At 47.5% G+C, this 15557-nt stretch overlaps 3 protein-coding genes across 3 annotated transcripts; all 3 read left to right on the top strand.

Annotated features, from left to right (window-relative positions):
* The first annotated feature begins 1067 nt into the window (after positions 1-1067).
* LOC116629356 lies at positions 1068-11277 on the top strand. The gene is made up of 3 exons (XM_032399652.1): positions 1068-1489; positions 9695-10064; positions 10794-11277. The coding sequence occupies exons 1-3, from the start codon at positions 1085-1087 to the stop codon at positions 11228-11230; spliced, it is 1212 nt and encodes a 403-aa protein (XP_032255543.1). The 5' UTR covers positions 1068-1084; the 3' UTR covers positions 11231-11277.
* On the top strand, positions 9756-10100 carry LOC116629357 (histone H4). The gene has a single exon (XM_032399653.1). It carries the CDS (start codon positions 9758-9760, stop codon positions 10067-10069), a length of 312 nt encoding a protein of 103 aa, XP_032255544.1. The 5' UTR covers positions 9756-9757; the 3' UTR covers positions 10070-10100.
* Positions 11278-14283: 3006 nt separating the features above from the next.
* LOC116629359 (histone H1.5) lies at positions 14284-15055 on the top strand. Its single transcript, XM_032399654.1, has one exon. It carries the CDS (start codon positions 14348-14350, stop codon positions 15026-15028), a length of 681 nt encoding a protein of 226 aa, XP_032255545.1. The 5' UTR covers positions 14284-14347; the 3' UTR covers positions 15029-15055.
* Positions 15056-15557: the final 502 nt, after the last annotated feature.

Genomic DNA, 15557 nt, shown 5'->3' with positions numbered 1-15557 from the left:
GTAAGGTCTCGATAGCAACAACTTCAAAACCAAAAGGCTCTTTTCAGGGCCACCCACCACTTCTGAGAAAGAACTTAACACTCTCCTGAAACTTAGCTACAAACAACCTAAATGTAAGGAGCAGGAAATAACTGGCCTCCTTGATTTGGCCAGTTCTGGTAAAGGCCATACAATGCATATTTTGGTCAATTATAAAACCACTAAACCACCTTTATTGTCCCCTCCCCACGAACACACTGCTCTGGTTAATTAAGAAGTAAATTTCTGTTCCAGCTAATACACTAATTAAACCTGTTTTGTGTTGTTTCTGGGTCTTTATCACCAGCAGAACCTGATGGTTCATTGGTAACGAAAAGCTTCCTAACAACACTTCAGAGCTACTCTAGAGAAAGGCTCTTAATTACCGGTCGCTGTAGATGTCAGCACTCCACACCTGCTGATTAAATTTAGCACAATTTACATATTAAGTAGCCCAATCAGCCACCTGATTGCACCAGAGTAAGGTATTGATGTCAGAACCGCTCGCTGGTACTGAGGAGTCCAACACTCAAGCTCCCCTCCCCGCACCACGCGGGGCAAAGTCAAGTCTTGGTGTTCCGGGCTCCGCGGTGCCCGTTTTATTTGAAAACTGACTTTGTTCTGGGTCTCGGCACAATCAGCAGAAGCAGATCTTAATGATGCAGTTACGAAACGCAACTTTTCTTAGACTAACCAACACATTATTCTCATATGATTTTTTCCCCATATTATATGGAAAAGGGGAAAGGACTGAAATTTAAGGACACTTTAGGCTCTGACTTCACAGATTCTAGGTCCGATTCCTTTTCACTGGTGGAATCTTAACGTTTTGGTTGAAAACAGTAAACTTAGGGTGGAGTATAGCCATAATTTTTTCCTATAAAAATAGGAAACAAAAATAAAAGCAAGCGTGGAAAACAAAACCGACTCAGATGAGGATTGGATTGGGAGCCAATCAGGTTACTCCTGCGACAGCTCTGACCAATCAGGAGGGGCTCATGAGTATAAAGTCCGGTCCCCACACCAACTCGGCAGTCGCTGGTTTTCGCAGCGCGAGTGTCCGGCCATGGCCCGCACGAAGCAGACGGCCCGCAAGTCGACCGGCGGCAAGGCCCCGCGCAAGCAGCTGGCCACCAAGGCGGCCCGCAAGAGCGCGCCGGCCACCGGCGGCGTGAAGAAGCCGCACCGCTACCGGCCCGGCACGGTGGCCCTGCGCGAGATCCGGCGCTACCAGAAGTCCACCGAGCTGCTGATCCGCAAGCTGCCGTTCCAGCGGCTGGTGCGCGAGATCGCGCAGGACTTCAAGACCGACCTGCGCTTCCAGAGCTCGGCCGTCATGGCCCTGCAGGAGGCGTGCGAGGCCTACCTGGTGGGGCTCTTCGAGGACACCAACCTGTGCGCCATCCACGCCAAGCGCGTCACCATCATGCCCAAGGACATCCAGCTGGCGCGCCGCATCCGCGGGGAGAGGGCCTGAGCCACACGGTCCGCCCGCTCCTTCACAAAGGCTCTTTTCAGAGCCACTTCCCGTTTTCACGGAGAGTGGCTGTTGTACTACTGGTTGGGACAGTCCGAGCTTAGTGGGACAGGCAAGGACGGTGGGGGAAGGGATGCCGCGATCTTCTCTAGCAACTGCAGCATCCCCCCTTTCTGCGATTGGTGTAGGTTGGGAAGGCCCCGCCTGTACTCGCTCCTCAAGGAAGCCGTTCCCGAAGAGGCAGCTAATGTTTAAAGGCCGCAGTGTCTACAGAGTCACCCCTTGGTCCCTTGAGTAATCCAGATGTCAAGAAAGAAAGCCACCACTCGGAGGGAAGGCACTTTACCAAGTAGAGTAAGCTTCAGAGCATATATAATCGGTACCTCCTGGCCCCACCCCTGAGCTGACTCTGGGAGCAGAGTTGTGTAACTGTGCTCCCCAAGTGCATGGAAGAGCACCTTGCACGTTTTAGTTGCTCCGTAGAGTTGGCTCATTGGATCTGTCCCAGTTCTCAGGAGGTGGGGAGTGCGTCCAGGTTAAAGTCAGGCAGTGCTGGGGTTTTGCCTAGGATCTAGCAGGATTTTCGTACTGACACTCAGTGTGTCCTCCACAACTCCAAGAAGGAACAAAATGCTGGAATTTGGCTGCAGCCCTAGCTCTGTTTACCAAGAAAATGAGCTAGTATTCAGACTATTTTTCTCTTGAGAATTGAATTTCTCCGTGTTTAGCACTAACATCTGGTAACTACGGGATAAAGCTCTGAAATGTTTATTCTCTTTCACACCCATTCGAAGATACTGTAACATCAGCCAAGTGGCCCCCTGGTTCTTTGCCAGCTTCCAGGAGCCTGGTAATGGAGAGTGTGCATGCGGAGCCAACTACAGGCAGCCCGACCTCAGTATCTGGTTGCTGAGGCCTGGACACCCATCACCTGACATAATGGTGACTTCCCTGGGGGACAAGCCCCAGTGAGACCATTTGGGGTAATGCCCCTACTGCACTTGACCATTATCCCTTACAGGACACTTCAGACATGTTCCCCAAAATTTCATGTGAATCTAAGTTCTAAAAGTCAAGTTTTGCCCCATTTTCTCTCCCCATAGAACATGCATGTCCTAAGGTCAAGATTTTTCTCATTCTGTTTACTGTCATATCCCTAGAACAGTAAAAGCCTGATACACAGCAGGTGCTCATTAAATTCTAGTTGAATGAATGTATGGTTAATTTGCTGTCTTTTAGACACAAGATAGCTCCCACTCGGCCATAGGTAGTCCCTGAGTGCTTTACACCTTCCATCCTAGATGCTTTTCATCACCACTGTCTCGATTCCCATGGTGAGCAGATAAAACACTGACAACAATTATATAAAGCTTTACAGTTTCCGAAGTATATTTACATATCTCTTTGTATATGGAATTGACAACAGCTGGGGTTTAGACAGGGCCTATCCATACACTCTCACTAGCTCTAGAAGAGTTTATCTTTTCCAAAAGTATCCAAGTATTAGGGGATAAAGCTGGTTGATCTGTTTAGAATTCTTTCTTTAAGCCCTAGGATGGAAGAAGATCTGATGAGCCTCCAATGGCTGTAGGAAAATAAAGGAGAATTAGTTTAAAACAAAACAAAACAAAAAACTAGGGGCAGGGAAGCCTATTTTCCTTGAAGTGAAGAGGCCAGGGCAGAAGCTAGGTTCTTATGTTTTCTAGCTCCTCAGAAAGGACATCTGCTGGGATTCGGGAGTCTATGGATCAGTAAGGATATATTCTATTTGAAGGCTAAGTTTGGACCTAGAAAAGGTGGTTTTAGGACATGTTCAAAAATTCTTTGATACGCTTACCTTCAAGAAAATGGAGCCTAATTCCTTTCCCCTCGAGTTAGGGCTGGATTTAGGTACTGGCTTCTAGTGAATCGGACAAAGCCAATGGCCCGAAGTCAAAGTGACAGAGACCTACTTTGGAGGCTAGCTCACAGGAGGTAGTATTTCCTGCCTGTTCTCTCTCTCAGGCCACTTGGTCTGGGGGGCCCTGGCTGCCATGTTGCGTGGACACTCAGGCAGCCCCGTGGAGAGGCCCACTCGATACTAAACCGATGCCTTCTCCAGCAGTCCGGGAAGAACTACCAGTAGCCATGGAGTGAACCATCTCCAGCCCCAGTCAAGCCTCGGGTGACCATAGCCCCTGTGGACAGCTTGACTCTTCCTGAGAGACCCTGAACCAGACCACCCAGCTAAACCACCGTCTGTTTCCTGGCCTTCTGAAGCCGTGGGAAATAATAAATTCATTGTTTTAAGCTGCCAAGTTTTTTTTTTGGGGGGGGGGGTAATTCATTATATAACAATAAATAACTGAGCAAAAAAAAAAAAAAAAGAGGAATAGTTAAGAGTCACCCGATGGACTCCACTAGTCTAGATGAGATGACCACATCCCACAGCTCTGCCCCTCACCATCGGGACAGCTGGACTCACAGGAGCTTGCCTTAGTCCCTGTGGCGTTAGCGGCAGGGTTTTCTCGTGCCGCTCTCCAGAGAGGCCGGAGACCAGCTTTGTGCTGCTGGCTTAGAGGGGACGACGCCTTTGGTTGCGCATAAGGCTGTTTGAAGGTGTGCATCTGGGGGGTGACCTCTAGCTACAGACTTTGAAGGCCTGGGGTGTAGTGTTGGTGCAGGTGGGCTAGACAACAGCCGAATCCTCTCTCTCTCACTAGTGATCTCTCTCTTTCCCTCTTTGTTGGAAAACTACCTGTCTGAGGTACCATTTCTAATGGTCCGACATACTAGTTAAGGAAACCATTAGAAGTTTTTATTCTGTGACTCGCCTTTTTCCAGATCCCACAGCAGTATAGACTAGCAGTCACGTAGATTATAAGTTATTTTAGTTGCCATTTTCCTTAATAATGAAATGGATACTTTATTTCCTCAAAAGATTGCATTAAAGATTAAATGTGGCAATATATGAAACTGTAGGAGAATACCCCAGAGAATGTATTAAGTGCACAATAAATACTCAGTAAACCTAATTTCATCTCAGAATCCTAGTTTGGTATGTCTCTTGTAACATTGAGGAAATACGCCCCAAATCCTCTGATAAGATTAGATTGAGGAGTCAGTCATTCTTGTCATTGGTTGAGATTTGGGAAATGATCCAATTTGATCAGTCACACATTAGCAAGTCATGTCATTTCTGCTAGTGGCCAGTCTTATTTCTTGGAAGATTTCTCTTAGTTTCTGTCTCACAAGGTGAAGCTTTCAAAACGTGTCTTCCAATTCTGGAAAGTACTTGGAGCACAAGAACTATTTCTGTTTAGGGGGGCAGGGAAGAAGTTGAAAAATTAGATGAGAACAAATGCTTCTAGAATGGCCCATCCCCCAGTCCCTCCAAAGGGTAGAAGCCCTGAGAGGATATCAAGCAGGAGAGCAAGAAAAGTCACCAAGAATTCATTAGGAATGAAGTTTAGGGGCCGCCTGGGTGGCTCAGTTGCTTAAGCGTCTGCCTTCAGCTGAGGTCATGATCCCAGGGTCCTGGGATCGAGCCCCGCATTGGGTTCCCTGCTCAGTGGGGAGTCTGCTTCTCCCTCTGCCTCTCCCTCTACCTCTCCCCCTGCTTGTGCTTGCTCTCTTTCTCTCTGACAAATATATAAATAAATAAAATCTTTTAAAAAAAAAGAAGCTTAGAGTGTGCTCACTCTGCAGTGGGATATATTGCCAAAAGTCTCTCCCACCAATGTGGTGGTTCTCGTGATGAAAGAGGTTCTTAAATGTAAAAAAAATGAATTTTTTAATATCTCTTTGCCAATGATAAGGTATCTGATCTGGACAAGATTAGAAATAGTGTACTTCCTTAGATGGAAACTGGTAGAAAGTACATTTAAAATTTTTCACCTGAGAAGAGGGTTTATAGGAATGATAGTTCTGTGTAAGAAAATATGCCTTTAGTGTATCAGTTTATTGCCTATCTTGAAGGGAAAAAAGTCTGGTTTTAAATGGAGACACTTTAGGGGCACCTGGGTAGCTCAGTCGTTAAGCATCTGCCTTCAGCTCGGGTCATGATCCCAGGGTCCTGGGATCCAGCCCCACATCAGGCTCCCAGCTCAGCGGGGAGTGTGCTTCTCCCTCTCCCTCTGCCCCTCCCCCTGCTTGTGCTCTTTCTCTCTCTGTCAAATGAATAAATAGAATCTTTAAATAAATAAATAAGTAGATAAATAAATGGAGACAGTCGAATGGCTGCCAATTATATGAAGAATTTTTAATCTTCACTTGGTAATCAGATAAATGTAAATTAAAATAATGAAATACTGGGCAACACCCATCAAATTGGTAAAATCAGAAAGCTGGATGTAATCATGTGTTGCACGGGAGGTGGAGAAACTTATTTTCATGTGGTGGTTTGTTTACTGATGGTGGTTTTACACAAGACATCTTGAAGAACTGTCTAATTTACTTAGTAAAATTGGGTGTGCCCAGGTCTATGCCCCAAGGAAATTCTCCTACAGACCTATAAGAGGACATATTGAGAATATTCATCAAAATGCTATTTGTGAAAGCAAAAAGGTAGAGATAAATTAAGGGCCTGAGTAAGTAAAATATAGTGGATGCATTCTAAGGAATGCTCTTTCTTCTAGGATCAAGGAACAAGTAAATGGCAAAAACAAGATCTGAACCAAAGGCTCAACCTAGCTGCTATCATTCAGTTCATACTTGGACACTGTGTGCCAGGATCTCCAACAGAATTTTCTAGCTTTACCTATAACTAACTCAGAATAACCACCAAAACCAAAGGCACCAAATCTGAGTACTTTATAAACATGATTTACAGAACACCAGTGTCGTCTCTGGGTGGGCTGCTAGAACAAAATACCACAGACGGGGTGGCTTATAAACAGCAGAAATTTATTTCTCATAGTTGCGGAGGCTGGAAGCCGAAGATCAAGGCTTTGTCAAGTTCAGTGACCAGTGAGAACTCAGGTCCTGGTTCACAGATGGTCATCTCACTGTGTCCTCACGTGATGGATCACTGGGGTCTCTTACAGAGGCACTCACACCATTCAGGAGGGCTCCACACTTACGACCTAAGCACCTCTCAATATTCCCACCTCCAATTACCATCCCATTAGGGGTTAGGTTTAAACATACAAGTTTTGAATGGACACAAACATTCAGTCTATAGAGACCTGTTCACTGTCAAAGAGTAGAAGCTTAGGAACTGTGTTCTTAGCCTCTACCCCTTGTTTTGAAGCCAGGAGGGCTCGGGGACCCCTACACAAGGGGCCCTGACCTTCACCTTGATTCTTGTGTTCTCAGTAACCAACGCTGGAGATATTATTAAGGTGAGATGAATGAAAGTTTCTGGCAACATTGTTTAATACATTAACAGGCATGGAAACTAGCTAAATTAAGGCAAGTTTTGAAAACAAAATAAAGATCATCACTGATTACACGAGAGTAAGAAATTGCAGAAACAAGGTAGAGTATTAGATAAAACAAGGAATGACTGCCAGGTGGAGAGTACATCTGAGTTGAGAGTTTCAGAAGAAAGCAAGGGTTTCCTCTGATAAAAGAGTTTTGCAAATCACTTTTCAAGGCATGAGCAGACAAGACTATGGCTTAGTGACCCTAGGAAACAGGGTGGGGGAAGACAAAGAGGCCAGGGAGGACAGTGGAGCATCCTCAGACTTCTTCAGTTGGTCTTAATAACACACGGAGGCATGAGAAGCTGAAGGGAGCTTTATGCATGAGAGCAGGGATGATGATTGCTCATAGGCTGGGGCAAGGAGGAAGGGAAACCCCATGCTTCCAGGTCTCTTATTTAAGATTCTGAGCTGGTAAAAGGCTAAATATACGTGGAAGGGCAGGACACTACAAAATGGAAGAAAAGATTTGAGAGTTTAAGTTCATGGAGTGGGAAAAAACTCCAAAAAGCTAGTGGTGTTTTGGATTAGTGTATAGATGTGCGTATTTATATGTAAATGTGTATGCATTTGGGGGACGGGAAAGGGACTAATCACAAGTAGGTAAATTAATTTTGAATGAAGAACAAAAATAAAAAAGTAAAAGATATGTAAACCTACCAGTCAATTCCAAAGCCTTAACCAAAACAAACAAAACAAAATCAGGTGTCAAGGAAATGAGTATGTGGCAAATTAAATTGAAAATATAACAATATTGGAAAGAATTGATCCCAACATTTGGAACTAAGAACATTAAAAAATTGTCAACTACATAAGTGTGGATCAGTAAGCAATTTTCAGAACATTGGAAAGGGAAGTACACCTCATTTATTCATATGACTAAGGGGGAAGGGAATTTCACGGAATTTAAAACAGTCAAACATTTTTCTTGGAAAATATCTCTACATAATGTGAGAGGGGGGAAAAAAACTCTCTGTATTTATCCCAATTATTCAAGAAATTATTGGACAGTTCATGTCAATCAGCATTATCATATGCTGAGAAAGACCAAAAATTTTTAAATAATTTTTTAAATTAATTTAATTTAAATGAAATGAGAAGCCTAAACTCTTTTTAAGCTTAAAAAATCTGCAGGCAGTCTATTTGTTCCCTGCATGGAAGTGGGAGAAGAGACTGAAGAAAGCATCTAATTTTTTTTTTTAAGATTTTATTTATTTATTTGATAGAGATAGAGAGAGGGAGAGCACAAGCAGGGGGAGTGGCAAGCAGAGGGAGAGGAAGAGGCAGGCTCCCCGCTGAGGAAGGAGCCCGACGTGGGGCTCAGTCCCAGGACTCTGGGATCATGACCTGAGCCGAAGGCAGCCGCTTAACTGACTGAGCCACCCAGGTGCCCCAGAAAGCATCTAATTTAACACAGCATTACACCTTTGGGAAACAGATGTGAGTGTAAATATTTTCAGGGCAGAGCACATGCAAATGAAACGAAATCAAAGTACAGATCATAGTTGCGGAGGCTGGAAGCCGAAGATCAAGGCTTTGTCAAGTTCAGTGACCAGTGAGAACTCAGGTCCTGGGGTCTCTTACAGAGGCACTCACACCATTTGGGAAAGTACAGAGTATGTTACCTTCAACAGATAAAGGAACATTCATAACTTTTCTCAGTGTTTCAAGACTTGGTCTTGGAAAGGTTGGTCTTAAAATAACACTTTCAAGAACAGCTGCTGTATGAGGAAGCAGAACCTGCCTGGTTTTCTGCAGCTGCAAGGGAAAGATTGCAATCACTCCACCAGCACATACAGGTTGGACATCTTCGAGATTAAGCTCTCAGGTTCCATTTTTAAACAGGGATAGAAGAGGCGCTAGAAGCTCAGTAAGAAATGGATTAACTCAAAGATCGTGGGCATGTACTGTTTTCAACTTAGAGTAATTACGGAGTCTATAATACACTTGGTAGCTGATTCCTAGAATAAAATTAGGCATTTGTTCAAGGAGTAAATAATCACACACCTTTGAAATAGAAAGTGTAAACCTAACGGTATCTGGAAAACAAGCCAGGCCAGAGGGAGGTCATTCCAAACAGCCCCAGTCATGGAAACCAACAAAGGAACTCGTCTTTCCAAGTTGTTGCTTTTTCCTGGAATAAGGTCGTTCCTAGTCTCTTCATTCTGCATCTTATTTGTAAATTAAAGGCAGAGGGTTTCTGGGTGCAGTGGATTTCCCAGTTGAACAAAGGACTGGGGGCGCGCAGAGGAGGGAGCTCTGAAAGGCGTGCTGGCCCGCTCCTCGGCTCTCCGAGGGCCTTGCTCCTCAAACAGCTTTAGAAACGGAAAGCGTTTCCAACGCAGGTAAAGAGACATGCGGCAGGGATGGAAAAAAGGGAAAGAGAGCGAGTGAAATGTAAAGGACGGAGAAGCAAGCTGAAGGAAGGTGAGGTTAGCCGCCCCTCGACGCCGTGACCCGGCGGGGTTGACCGCAGCCGTCACCGACCTGACGGAGGTCGCTGCGCGCCAGACGGCTGCACAAACGCCCCGGGGACTGCGAGCCCGGCTCCGGAGAGGGGCCCCTCGACGCCGGCAGCTACCAGTCACGACTGCAGCGAAGCTCAGCGACGGGGAGCCCGGGGCTCGGCCCGGAGACAGCACCCCCCGCGGGGGCAGGCGCAAAGCGCCGCCCGAACTTCCCAGGAGGCGTCGGTTTACCGGGTTTAAGCACCGCCTTCGCTGGTCCCTGACGCGCGGGCCGGGCTCTGGCTCGGGGCCTCCCCGCGGATACGGCGGGCCTGCGTGTTCCCAAACAGGTCCGACACAGCACTATATCAGTTGCTACCTCGGGGGCCCCGGCTTGTGTCTGTCTCGCAGTCATGTCCGGCCGCGGCAAGGGCGGGAAGGGCCTGGGCAAGGGCGGCGCCAAGCGCCACCGCAAGGTGCTGCGCGACAACATCCAGGGCATCACCAAGCCCGCCATCCGGCGGCTGGCCCGGCGCGGCGGCGTCAAGCGCATCTCCGGCCTCATCTACGAGGAGACCCGCGGGGTGCTCAAGGTGTTCCTGGAGAACGTGATCCGGGACGCCGTCACCTACACGGAGCACGCCAAGCGCAAGACGGTCACGGCCATGGACGTGGTCTACGCGCTCAAGCGCCAGGGCCGCACCCTCTACGGCTTCGGGGGCTAAGATCCGTCTAAGTCGCAACGCCTCTCACACAAAAGGCCCTTCTAAGGGCCACCCACGAAGTCTTCTAAAGACCTGTAACCCTCTTCCCAATCCGCTTCCAGAGCACCTGACCACGATCAGATGAGCTTGGGGTACAGAGGATCCGTTTCGGATGGGAAAGTACAATGTGCCTACGGTTGTCCAGAAGTGCCGGGACCTCCGGGGGCTGGAGTCACCCCCCTGAGTGCACTGTTAGGGACCGTTGTGCTCAAAGCCGAGCTCATTTACCCTGTGTTCCCCAAGGTAAACCTGGCCAACCCTTGTTATAAAAAGCTGAGTGGTTCTCAAGCTCTTTTGAAAGTCCTTGCAGAGAGCATAGCTAGAATTTCAAATAATGCTAATGCCTCCATTTTACTCCGTCCCCTTTAATTTTCAGTAAGCAATATAATCAAGAATCCTGTCATAACTGGATTTTATTTAAAATAGTGGAAGGAAGGCACTTTCGGATTCTCAAGACAATAGTTTAAAGAATTTTGATGCATCTTAGAGGCTTAAAAAAAAAAAAAAGTCAGACATTTTCTTTGTCCTTTATCCGAGAGACCTAAGCGGGAGGCGGGAAAACGCTCCCTGTCCTTAGAGGACCGAAGCGAGAGCCAATCTGTGCGCGGGGTGGGCGGGAGGCTCCTGGCCAATCCGGGCCCCGGGCTCGCTATAAATACTGGGCCGCCGCCTCTTCTTCTTGCAGCTTTAAGTTGTTACCTCCGCTTGGCCATGGCCCGCACGAAGCAGACGGCCCGCAAGTCGACCGGCGGCAAGGCCCCGCGCAAGCAGCTGGCCACCAAGGCGGCCCGCAAGAGCGCGCCGGCCACCGGCGGCGTGAAGAAGCCGCACCGCTACCGGCCCGGCACGGTGGCCCTGCGCGAGATCCGGCGCTACCAGAAGTCCACCGAGCTGCTGATCCGCAAGCTGCCGTTCCAGCGGCTGGTGCGCGAGATCGCGCAGGACTTCAAGACCGACCTGCGCTTCCAGAGCTCGGCCGTCATGGCCCTGCAGGAGGCGTGCGAGGCCTACCTGGTGGGGCTCTTCGAGGACACCAACCTGTGCGCCATCCACGCCAAGCGCGTCACCATCATGCCCAAGGACATCCAGCTGGCGCGCCGCATCCGCGGGGAGAGGGCGTAGATGTGATTTCCTGCTTCCGTGCCGACTTTAAACCCAAAGGCTCTTTTCAGAGCCCCTCCATTGTCCTCAGGAAGAGCTGTTAAGCTTCGAGCATGTGACAGTCCTACGAGAGAGAACTCGGGGATGTTTCGAGGAAGCTCTTGGGGGCTCAATAGTGAGTAAGCTGAGGACTGGAGAAGGTGGCTCTGTTCAGTAAACTGTATTTCCACAGGCAGACCCCGCGGATACTGCGCGCAGGAAGGAGCTGTTCCTGGATGAGCATTTTTAAAATGACCCAACCATTTCAGAAATCAAGCCTTCTAGGCTACAGCAAGTGAGGGAAGATGGACGCGCAAGTTTTAGGAAAGTTGAGCTCAGGTTCTTAGGGATTATTGTGTAAATGGCAAGTACAGTTTACCTTTGCCAAATGATCTCAATGCCTTTACTTCAGAAACGTGCCTTTTATTTGCTTTCCTGTGACGTGAAGGAACAAAACCGGGATTGCCAGCAAGTGGTGTTCTCTTTTCCACTGTTTCAACCTAATGTTTGAGAAGAGTATGCTCTTGGGCTTTGTGTATGTGATTGTGGTGGAAAATGGGCCAACAATGACCTAGACACCGACCTGCAGGCTGTATGTACAATGAGCTCCCAGTAGCTCTAAAAATTTGTCCACCTGTTTTAAAAATGTGCTCCTCAGTCTGAAATTGGATTCTCATGATTTTTTTTTCCAAATAAATCAGAATGGGAATTAAATCCTATTTTAAATCTGTTACAGGTTTCCACACTTAGAACTCTGGGTTTCCTAACCGACCTTGACTGCATATTTTGTCCAGTTATTTTAAGATTTTGAAGTCTCTTCATGCATTTCACGTATGAATATCATTGACCCATTTTGCTTCTTTTGATCAACTCCTCACTCCAGGAGTTAGCAATTCTTCTCTGGAAAAACTATTCTTTCCCCTATTTTCAGATATATCCTTTCAGAGAGGTTCATATCCAATCTACTGGCTCCTGAAGCTTTTTGGAATGCCTGGGGATTGAGGGCAAAGAGTTCTGACCCAAGGGGCCAGAAGCTCTTCCTACAGGTTAGTTTAGAGATCCTTAGTGGCTCTTTGTAGGGACTACTTGATGCCTCTTACAAGCTTCAAAGATTGTTTTCTCCCCACGCCTTGAATGATTTCCCCATCATAATAGTGCTGAGGCCAGGTGGTCTAGGTTCAAACCTCAGAGCTGCCAATTACTAGCCATATAACCGTTTGCCAAGCTACTCATCCTTTCTCTGGGTCTCAGCCTATATAGCTGTAAAATGTGGCAAATGAATTAAAACTGTAGAGTATTCTTCTTGGCACTTAGCGAACGCTCAATGAACGTCAGTCCTTGATTACACCTCTCTCCTGCCCCTTAAGCATGGCGGTCCCCTCCGCCCTGACCTTCTGAAAGTTTTGTGGTTGAAATAGTGGGAAATGCTTGATTAAAATATTTTTCTTGTTAAGATATTTTCTTGATTTGCATTGTTCTGAAAGAGGCAGGCTTATAGCAATACACCATAGTCTATGTGGAGGAGTCCAAAGCATAGCAAAATGGCCAAATAGCAAATATTTGACGCTTTGCAGGCCGAATATGATCTCTTTTATTTTTTATAGCACAATTAATAAAATATAAAAACCACTCTTAGCTTGAGAGCCATACAAAATAGGACACTGTCCAGACTTGGCCTTAGATGGCTACAGTTTAAACTTCAGGAGCTCTTTGGAGAGAAATACGTTGGCGACTTTAAACTTCCCTACCGTTTTTCACAGGGAATAACATAGTGAGTGTTGACTGCAGTAGAGATTCTAATCATTAGACCCCCCTTATCATCCAGGCCAGTCACAAAATCCCATCCATTCCCCACTCCACCCTCCCCCAAATAAATAGCAAACTTAACCACCCTCATGATTATTGCCTCAGTTCTCTTGGATGCTAATATACTTCTGAATTCTTCTGACTCTCTATAACGTGCAGTCCCTGAATCCCCAGTCTACTTTTCTCATGAGTCAGTAGCCAACTATTTCTCTGAAGTACAGGTCTAAGTACAGGTCTCTCCTCCCTCAAACACACAATAATGCCCACATTACAGAAGATAGTGTTTCTGACAGTGCGCTTTATTAAATGTTGGTGGAGATAAGGAGTTTGAATTGGGGAGCATTGGGAAGAGCACCTTGAAACCTGACAAAGTCCCATGTTATCTAAACAGTGTGTGTTTTTGAGGACTACTGGAAACCCTTGAATACTTTCAGCAGGTTTGAGTTTTTCTTAGAGCATACTAAGCATCTTTCCGATTTATTATAATGGATTTGCCTAATACTAAAGGGAGATAGCATCTCAAGCAAAAACATACCAAATTTAAGTTTGAATTTGAATCCAGGTCATTGGATCCTCAAGCCAAAGCTCTTCCTCTTCCTCTTGCTGCAGGTAGACGTCACTCTGGCTACTGAACTTTTCCAAGCTGAAAAGACACTCACTAACGACATTGGCACGTGCACACTCCTAGGAGGCAGAACTGGTTTTTAAAGTAGGATCCATGTGGTTAATTTGGGGCACTAGGCAATCTATTGCCCTGCCTCTGTGTTACTTGCTACAGTTAGAAACAACGTTTATGCCCAAACCCAGGAAACCGTGTCTTTCCTCTTGCAAAAATCAAAGGCAGAACCTAGGGACAAAGCATGTTTAAAAGCGTCCACTTGATACTTAGTAGAAAGTTATTGCAAATTTCAACTAACTAGCAGGATGCCCTAAACCCAGTGGATTCTTAGGACAAGCTGAAAAGATTTTTAAAAGTATCTTTCATCTGTTGCGCACGATTCATGAAAACACAACCCCGTGTGTGAACGTGGAGCCTGCTGTCTTCCTTGAGAACTTCAAAGCGTCAAATTCTGTACAATTCTTTTCAGCATTTAATCAGGTTTGGGGAGCTAACAAACACAATTTGCGAGTCCAACCGGGAAGGGCGGCTGCCTGAGGGCAGTGGATTGGACGCTCCACCAATCACAGAGCAGCACCGGCTTATATAAGCCCCTGGCCGGACTCAGGCTGCATTGCAAGACTTGCGCTTTAGATTTGCAACCTCTCTTCTCGTAGCAGTTTCTGCTCTTGGCCATGTCGGAAACCGCTCCCGCTGACACGGCTGCCCCGGCGCCGGTGGAGAAGTCGCCTGCCAAGAAGAAGGCAGCCAAGAAGGCGGCGGGCGGTGGCGCTGCGAAGCGCAAGGCGTCCGGGCCCCCGGTGTCCGAGCTCATCACCAAGGCCGTGGCCGCCTCCAAGGAGCGCAGCGGCGTGTCCCTGGCCGCGCTCAAGAAGGCGCTCGCGGCCGCCGGCTACGACGTGGAGAAGAACAACAGCCGCATCAAGCTGGGCCTCAAGAGCCTGGTGAGCAAGGGCACCCTGGTGCAGACCAAGGGCACCGGCGCCTCGGGCTCCTTCAAGCTCAACAAGAAGGCGGCCTCCGGGGAAGCCAAGCCCAAAGCCAAGAAGGCGGGCGCAGCAAAAGCCAAGAAGCCCTCCGGGGCCACCCCTAAGAAGCCCAAGAAGGCCGCGGGGGCGAAGAAGGCGGTGAAGAAGACGCCCAAAAAAGCCAAGAAGCCTGCCGCCGCTGGGGTCAAAAAGGTGGCCAAGAGCCCCAAGAAAGCCAAAGCCGCTGCTAAGCCCAAGAAGGCGGCCAAGAGCCCCGCCAAGCCCAAGGCCGTGAAGCCGAAGGCGGCCAAGCCCAAAGCCGCGAAACCCAAGGCAGCGAAACCCAAGGCTGCCAAGGCGAAGAAAGCGGCTCCGAAAAAGAAGTAGGAAGTTGGCCTTAAAGGCAACACAACCCCAAAGGCTCTTTTCAGAGCCACCCAAATTTTTCTGGAAACAGCTGTACACAATTGTTGCAAATTTTCCCGGCCATCCGCAAAAAACTAAGAAGGTAACTTTAAGCATACATACTCTATGTCCTTGTTCTAAGTTAAATTGCAGGCCTGTTTTTCGCGGTTGAGTATATTTCTGTACGCAAGGCAGTACTTCGAAAAAGCCCGCGCTGCACTCCCATTGGTTCCGGTTTGCATAGTAAGTACTTGGTGCCCAACCCCCGATCCTCTCTGCGCACCAAGCTACAAGCTAGTGGAGTTGAACGGGGAAGCTCGCTAACGAGTAATAGGTGATCACTTATTATTAGGTCCAGGTAGAGACTGGGAGAGCTAAAAGTGTAAAATATGAAGCTTTAACCTCTTAGCGTCGAAATTGAGAAAACTGCGGTCCCAGCTCTTCTCCAGAAATAGTGGGTGGCTCTGAAAAGAGCCTTTTGGTTTTGAAGTTGTTGCTATCGAGACCTTAC

This window comes from Phoca vitulina, unplaced genomic scaffold, assembly GCF_004348235.1.
Source record: "Phoca vitulina isolate PV1807 unplaced genomic scaffold, GSC_HSeal_1.0 scaffold681, whole genome shotgun sequence".
Taxonomy (NCBI): Eukaryota; Metazoa; Chordata; class Mammalia; order Carnivora; family Phocidae; genus Phoca; species Phoca vitulina.
The sequence above is the reverse complement of the archived record's forward strand: the minus strand, read 5'-3'. Positions and strand labels throughout refer to the sequence as shown.

Bases quoted from the DNA above. Each gene is read 5' to 3' on its own strand.
- LOC116629356 (XM_032399652.1), top strand. From the start codon at position 1,085: ATGGCCCGCACGAAGCAGACGGCCCGCAAGTCGACCGGCGGCAAGGCC. The intron at 1,490-9,694 runs GCCTGAGCCACA...GTTCCCAAACAG, and splicing joins GCCGCATCCGCGGGGAGAGG to GTCCGACACAGCACTATATC. The intron at 10,065-10,793 runs GCTAAGATCCGT...TTCTTCTTGCAG, and splicing joins CACCCTCTACGGCTTCGGGG to CTTTAAGTTGTTACCTCCGC.
- LOC116629359 (XM_032399654.1), top strand. From the start codon at position 14,348: ATGTCGGAAACCGCTCCCGCTGACACGGCTGCCCCGGCGCCGGTGGAG.
- LOC116629357 (XM_032399653.1), top strand. From the start codon at position 9,758: ATGTCCGGCCGCGGCAAGGGCGGGAAGGGCCTGGGCAAGGGCGGCGCC.